Source organism: Plasmodium gaboni, chromosome 12 (assembly GCF_001602025.1).
Source record: "Plasmodium gaboni strain SY75 chromosome 12, whole genome shotgun sequence".
NCBI lineage: Eukaryota > Apicomplexa > Aconoidasida > Haemosporida > Plasmodiidae > Plasmodium > Plasmodium gaboni.
In genome coordinates, this window is record NC_031492.1 from 1,030,108 (window position 1) to 1,039,002 (window position 8,895).

An 8,895-nucleotide genomic window follows, 5' to 3' on the forward strand; every position below is an offset into this window, starting at 1 on the left:
TATATATATATATATTAATGTTTAATACCCCTTTCCAATTTAGGCGTTCAATTTGGATATGCACATATATAGATAAACTCACTCATACATGTAATACTATAAACATATAAAGATTATAATATATATTTTAATTTTTTTATTTTTAATTTTTTTATTTTTTATTTTTTATTGTTTTATTTTTTATTGTTTTATTTTTTATTTTTTATTTTTTTATTTTTTTGGAATGAATAATCAGTTTAATTGTTTTTCTTGAAGCAAGTTAGCTAATTCGGTTTGTGTTTGAACATCTTTATTACTACATTTATAGACTACTTCTCCTTTTGCGATGACGTAAATAAAATCACAACATGAGAGTGTACTTGCATCATGTGCAATAATAAGTACAGTAGTGTTTTGAAAGAATGTTCTGATAATATAATCAAAAGATTTAATATCTGTTGTAAAGAAGTTGTTTAATTGTTTGGTAGTATAACATAAATTGAGTACAGGTATTTCATCGATTAGAATGAGTTTATATTTATGTCTATTTAAGAAAAGACGTACTAATGATAGATATCTAATACATTCATCTGATAAGGAGATAGAATTAGTTAAATCAATAAAACTTTTTTTTTTCCATAAATTATGTGTATTTTTTTTTTTTTTTTTTTGTTGTCGTTGTTGTTTATAAATAAATTTATCTAGATCATCATAAGATAAATTAATTCCTATTAATTTGAAAGCATCAACAATTTCGTTATCTGTAAAATCTTTATATGGATCTATAAATGTTCTAATATTCCAATGAAAGAATACAAAAGAAGATTGTGGTAAAACTCCAATAATATTTTTTCTTTCATCTAAGGATAAGGTTTTTATATCTCTTCCTTCAATAGTAATTCTTCCTCTAGTAGTACCTATTAAACCAAGAATAGATAATATCATAGTACTTTTTCCTGCACCTGATTTCCCTACGATACCAATTTTTTGATTTTTTAAAGCATATATATTTATATTTTTTAAACAAGATTTTTCATTTACATATTCATATTTATTATTTTTTCTATCAATACAAATTTTCTTTTTATAACTGACAAAAACTTTTTCGAAACAAATACCATATTTTATATTATTAACTAATTGGGGGTTGCTATGTAATTTTTTCATCTTATTATTTTGAATATCATTTGGTTGTAGGATATCCATATTATGTAACACATTCTCATTCTCATCATCATCATCATCATTATCATCATAATTATCGTTATATATAGAATAGGTATCATCCTTTTGATTATGAAGTTCTTCTGTTTTGTATTTTTTTAATTTATCTTTTTCATTATTATGGTATGGAAGATGTGCAGATTTATATTTATTTATATTATTATCTTGATAGTTTTTTTCATTATTTTGAGAAGTTATATTATCATCAGAATAGCCTTCATCTTTAATCATCTTTGAACATTCTTCTAATCTTTGGGTACTACACATTTCTTTTTCTACATGTGTGTAATCATATAACAAGCTTTTAATAACAAAACCAAGACTACATGAAAAAGTGATACAATAACCTATGGTACTTGCTTCTTTTTCATAGTTAATATCATGCTCTTGTTTTGAATGTTTAAAAAAGAAATGGGGATATATGATATAAAAAAAGGTTAAAGCTAAAACTATTAACTGTACATATAAAGATGCCCATATAGTTATTGACCACTTAAATATAGTGTAATTTCTAAAATCAAATATTTTTTCTTTATATAATGTTAGAAAATATTTATTTTTTTTATATAAATTAATAACATCCTTTCCTATTATAGTATTACTATAAATGGTACATAAAGGTGCATGCGATGCTAAAAATCCTCTTTGTGCTTCTTTACATCCTTTAGAATATTTATTAAATACAAAAAAATATATAATTAACATAATAAATGGAAATATAACAATAGTATATTTAACCATATATATTAATAAAAAGAGTGTAAATAAAAATCTAAAGAGTGTATAAAATGTTTTATAAATTCTTTTAATTATTCCATTATCTAATATATTTACATCTGTTATAAATTTATTAATTATATTACCAAGATTATTACTATAAAATGCATGTATAGGGGCATATAATATACTAAGCAATACTTCTGTGTGTACTTTTATAGCTGATTTAACAATTCCATGTGCTATTAACATGAAACATACTAATGTTGTTAATAAAGATATGGATGGTAATAATATAAAATAATTTAAATATACTAATTGCTGATTTAAAACTTCTTCATCTTTTTTATCACCACTTTTTAATATTGTACTAGCTAAAAATAATATTAAATTTTTTATTTCATCAGTAAATATAGATATTAACATAAATATAATAATAACAATAATTAAAGGTCTTCCAATCTTTTTTAAATACCACCAAAATGTTTCTAATTTTATATTTCCTCGAAATTTTAATTCTTCATTATAATCATTATTATCATTATTATTATAATCACAAGATATATAATAATTATATTTCAATTGAGATAAAACAGTCTTTTTTATTTTTTCATATTCATCCATATAATCATTTTCAAACCATTTATCATCACACAAATCTTTATTCTCTTTAATTAAAATCTCATTATAACTATTAATACTTTTATAATTTCTAAAGCTTTTCTTTTTTTCTAAACAATCATTATCATAATTCTGAATAACCTTAGTATATGTTCTACAATATATTTTCTTATTTTCAAGATCATTTGTTTCTTCTGTATTGAAAGAATAAATAGTTTTGAAGGAATAAATTGTTTTCAATTGTTTTAATACCATAAATTTGTTATATTTTATATCTCCACTTGGTATTTTTTTAAGTCCACTTGGTTTATTAAAATAATTATAATTATTATTATCATAATTATTACTATTATTATTATTATTATTATTACTATTATTATTTTTATGTTTGTCTAAATTGTCTTCACTAGAATCCATTTTGTTACATTGCTTTTCTGTTTTTATTTCACATGAAAGCACTTCCTTATTAGTATTATCTTTATCATTAATATTATTCTTGTAGATATCCATCTTTTCAGTGACACTCTTTTTTTTTGAACAATTCCAATAATGATAATCGTCATTATAACTCAACATTGATTTGACTTGGTCATATGATAAACTTTTTTTTTTTTCACTTTGTTTATTCGTTTGAATAATATCTTCCTTTACTACTATATTACTTTTTTTTATATAATCTAATAAAGTGCCCTCATAATGTAGTGTATTGTTTTCTAACTTATATATTGACACATCATATTGTATATTATTAAGAATACAACTACTTGATATAAAACTATTTAATATAATTTCACTTATAGATAAAACAAAACTACTGTTATTTTTAAAATGTTGTATCTTTTCATTGTCACAAAATAAATTATAAAAGATATCTTTGGAAATACATGGATCTAGAGATGTGAATACATCATCCAATAGGTATAAATAAGATATATTTCTTTCTTCTTTAATGTTGTGAATGGAATTATTTTTATATGATTCTTTATTATCTTCATTGTGATTATTATGAATCGGATGAACATTATGATTAGATTTCACTACATTGTGATGATTATCATTATTTTTTAAAGATGTTCTTTTTATTTTATCATTTATTATTTCATTGTTCTCATAATATTGATTCATACGCTTTCTATGTAAATAATGATGATATAATGCTCTAGCTAAACAAATTCTAGCTTTTTGCCCTTTACTCAAGCTATGTTCGTCACTTATATATCTCATGTCTTTTTTTTTAAAAGTTATTATATCATGATATAATTCACTTTTTACTATGACATCATAATAAATAGATTCATCATATTTATTTCCAAACAATATCATAGATCTTATACTACCTAGAGACACCCAATTAAATTGTGGTACATATAAAATAGGCATATAATTATATATATAATTTTTTAAATAAAAACTACCACATTCTAATTTAAATTGACCTAATAATGAATTAAAAAAAATTGTCTTTCCACATCCCACATTTCCAACTATAATAGCAACAGAATTATTTTTTAATATGAAATTTATATTTTTTAAAATATAATCATCATTATTTTTGGATGCGAAATAACAATTTTTCATGCATATCACTATATTATCATTATTAACAAATTTGTTTTTTGAATAGGAGTCTTTTCTTTTTTTCTTTTCAAATAATAAATTATCACTTTCACTTACAGAATAATTATTGTTATTACAATTGGATGAATTACTATTACATCTTTGTATCTCCTCATTTTTATTTGTTATATTTTGGGTATCATTTTTTTTTTCTATTATATTTTTTTTTTTTTTATATTTGTGTGTATCCAAGAAATTGTAAAAACTTTGCATGGTTCCTTCATCATGATTTAAATAATTATTTTTTGAAAACATTTTATTTTTTTTTCCTTGTTTGGATTTACAATTATTTTTATTATTGATGGTTATATTGTAGTCCATGTTATTGTCACTATAAAGATTATCATGATCATAAAAATGATCATCATCATAATCATAATCATCATCATCATAATAATCATCATCATCATAATAATAATTGTCATCATAAAAATGATCATCATTACCATTTTTTTTTTTTGTGCGGTTTGCCTTATTTTTATTAGCACTTAATAATTTTTGTTCAAAATAATCATTTATATCATTATTAAATAAATAATAAGTTATATATCTATTAATACGTTTAATATTTATAGCACCTTCTATTAAATTATTTATAATATTTGGAAAATTAGATACACCTGATATTAATGATTTATATACAAAAAGAGGTGTAATTAAAGAACTGAAGCTGACTGTTTTATTACTTTTTAATTCACTTCTTATATAAAAAAAGAAAATAGCTACTTCTACAATATTTACAGATATATTATTAATATAATTACTTAAAGAACTTAAATATGTTCTTATTTTGCATATCCTCATTTCTTTTATTCTAAACATATTTACATAGTCAAATGCTATAGATTCCCAATTAAATATTTTCATTAATTTGAATTCTTTTAATATATGATGCATATTACTAATTCTTGTATCACGATATTTTAAATATTTCAATTTAAATAAGCTCGATGAAAATTCAAATGCAAACATTAATCCATACATTATTATAATTAACAAAGCACCGTTTAATACAGCTGCACTACCCATTTTATAATGAAACATATAAAAAGATATAATAAATTTTAATATCATATTAACTAATTCAATTAATGCTGTTATAAAATATATTAAAAAAGGTGTATCTATAAACATAATATTATATATACTTATATCAAATACTTCTTTATCTTTTTTCTTTTCTTCTTCTAAAAGTTCTTTTTTCTCCTCTTTATTAAATTCTGAACCTGTGCATGTTAAACAAGTTGTTTTGCTCATATCGTTTGTATTACTATCCATGCTAGACACTTTATTACTGTTATTCTCATCTTGGTTTTGCATGCTCGATAAATTATGTACATACGACATATTATTAGTAATCGACATATTGTTTATGCTTGAAAAATCGTTTATATGACTCATTTGATTCTCACCATTTTTAATATAAGTCGTACTGTTTGTTGAGTTTTTACAATCTTCATTCTGAATAATCAAATCGTCATCTCTAATATGTTTGTAATGTTGTTTAGGTTGGTCATTCTTATATATATCACCCATATCAGTACCACCATCCTTACAATTTTTATCAACAAAATCATTTCTATTAATTAACCGATTGTTGAAATTACCTAGGGTTATTTTATATAGAAAATACATGACCGTAACCTCCATATTAACTCTTAATCTAAAGTCATAATAACAAAGGACGGCATCAAAAAACTGACTAATGCAAATTACTGATATAACTATAAATCCAAATAATATCTTAGAATATTTGTATCCAAATGGTAACGTTATAACATTTGAACCACCTTTTATTAATAAGACATATTTCTCAATACAAACAGCAACAAATATTAGAAATATGGTATGTATTATATGAAAGAAACTAATTAAACTTAAATATTTTTTAAATGTTTTTAAAACTGCATATGTAATAGTATTACTCTTTGAAAAATAATCTTCTGTCTTATTATTAATATTATTTTTTTTCCTTTTCTTTGATGAACACTCACAACAACTTCTATTACCATCATTAATATTGTTATTATTACAACAATTATTTTTATATTTATTATATTTATTATATTTATTATATTTCTTTAACTGTATATTTCTAACATTCTTATTGAGATTATTGCTATAATATTCTATAGAATTCGTTTCTTCAATACAAGGTAATATAAAATCATCATTTTTAAAACATCTTAAAAGTTGTGTTATCCAATTAAAGCTCATAAAATTAAGCCAAGAAATATGATTCATTAAATAGCCATGCTTCTCCTGATCGAAATTGTAAACGCTTCTCCGTCTCATCATAAAAACGGAATCTTTCTAAATTCACGATATTTTTATATCTTTATTTTTTTTTGTCTCCCTAAATATAAATATATTATATATATATATAATATAATAATATATATGTATATTTTTTTTTTTTTTTTTTTTTTTAAAGAGGGGGGCACGTGAGCTGAAGGTAGTGTATTTTCTTATATGCACTTAGTTGTAATAAACATATAAAGAGACACCACATAAAAATATAAATAAAAAAAAAAAAAATACATATACATATATTTCAAAACTGTTATATGTTAATATATACAAATAAAAAAAATTATTAAATATTAAAGCTAAATATATTTAAAAAAAAAAAAAAATTTAAACGATGAAAAATATAAATAAATTGTAATATATATATATATATATATATAATACGTATTTCATCAATATTTATTATATTAAACTGTCATAAGGAAACATGGAATATCTTATATATGACAACAGACAAAATTAAAATACACATATATATATATATATATATATATATATATACATTCAATGAATAAACAGATGCTCAATATATAGATATACTAATCATCACGTTTTATATTCTTAAAAAAAGAAAAAAAAAAAAAAAAAAAACTACCTTCTAAAAACAAAATATATATGTTTCACATTATATTATCGATAAAAAAAATGTAAGAGCATATTTAAGGAGTGACTATACATACATATATACATATATACATATATACATATATACATATATATATATATATATATATATATATATATATATATATATATTTATTACTAAAACAAAAAGACATACAATAACTAAACATATATGTTATATCATTAAAAAAAACTAAGTTAAATAATATATAAATTAAAGCAGCTCATGCAAATAAATACATATTTTCCTTATATATTTATTTATTTATTTTATTTTGTCGTTATTATTCTTGTCATGTATACTATATAACATTTAAATAAAAAGGACTAATATCAACGATCCTTTTTTCTTTTTTTTTTTTACATAAATACATTTTGCATGTAAAAAATATAAACATAAACATAAACCTACACATATATATATATATATATTTATATATATATGGTATGCCAAATATAAAAAGAAATATAAAAAAAAGGTGTATTATTTAATTAAGCACAAAACAAAATATATATTTATACTACTATATAATAATTACTACATATTTAAACATATACATATATATATATATATATATATATATTTATTTATTCTCAACAACACATTTTTTTTTTTTATATAATTATATATTTATTATATATATTAACTATACTATTATTTTCTACTTATCAATAAACATTTTAAAATTTTTTTTTTTGTTCTTATGAGGCACATTCCCTCTTTCTTTCTTACTTGCTTTTTTTTTATTTTATTTTTAAAACTACAACTTATTTTTTTTATTAAATATTATGTGGAATTATATTTATTCACTTTCATTATTAATATTACTTAAAAAAAAAAAAATTTTGTTTTTATGTTTTTTTCTATAAAGAACTAAAAAATAAAGAGACTTTTTTATATATCCATTGTTCTATTTTTTTTTTTTTGTATACTTATTTATATATAATAATCTTACAATTTTAATTTATATTATTTTTCTTCTTCTTTTTTTTTTTTTTTTTTATTCTATTTATTATTATTATTTTTTTATGTTTTTTTTGTTACATTTTTATTTTTCTTTTTTTATTATTATTTTTTAACAGGATATAAAAAAAAAATAAATAAGGGGGATCCTTATATTATATATATATATAACATATATATAATAATATAAATATACATATACCTATTATTTCATATTTATAGATATAAATATATATTTTTTTTCTAAATATCTTTACAAATACATATATATAAAAAAAAAAAAATGTAAATTATATATATATTATATATATATATGTATGTATTTATTTATATGCTATATATATATATATATATCATATAAGTAAAATATAATTATATATTATATAAACACATATATATATATATATATATATATATATTATATAATATATATATTTTATTATTTTACATATTTTTATAAAAATAAATAAGATCATATTATATTATATATAGATGGACCCTTTATCCTCTTCTTTTTTTTACATTCTATACAAAATATATTATGTATACAATATATATATATATATATTATATGCATTACTAACAACATTACATTATTTTTATATTATTATTGAATATATATATAATATATATATATTATATAAAAATATGACGTGTCATGCATATATAATATATATATAATATTTTATTCTTTTCAAAAAATTATTAAATAATTAAATTATGGAGTTGTTCGTAATTTTTAAAAAATAATATAATAACATTAAATAAAAAAAAAAAAAAAAAAATGTAACAAAAAAAACATAAAAAATAATAATAATAAATAGAATAAAAAAAAAAAA

The 8,895-nt window shown here is 19.4% G+C and overlaps 1 protein-coding gene across 1 annotated transcript; it reads right to left on the reverse strand.

The window, feature by feature from the left end:
- Nucleotides 1–231: 231 nt before the first annotated feature.
- PGSY75_1229100 (ABC transporter, (CT family)) lies at nucleotides 232–6,456 on the reverse strand (the record flags this gene model as incomplete). The annotated part of the gene is made up of 1 exon (XM_018786866.1): nucleotides 232–6,456. One exon carries the CDS (start codon nucleotides 6,454–6,456, stop codon nucleotides 232–234), a length of 6,225 nt encoding a protein of 2,074 aa, XP_018640731.1.
- Between the last annotated feature and the right edge of the window lie 2,439 nt (nucleotides 6,457–8,895).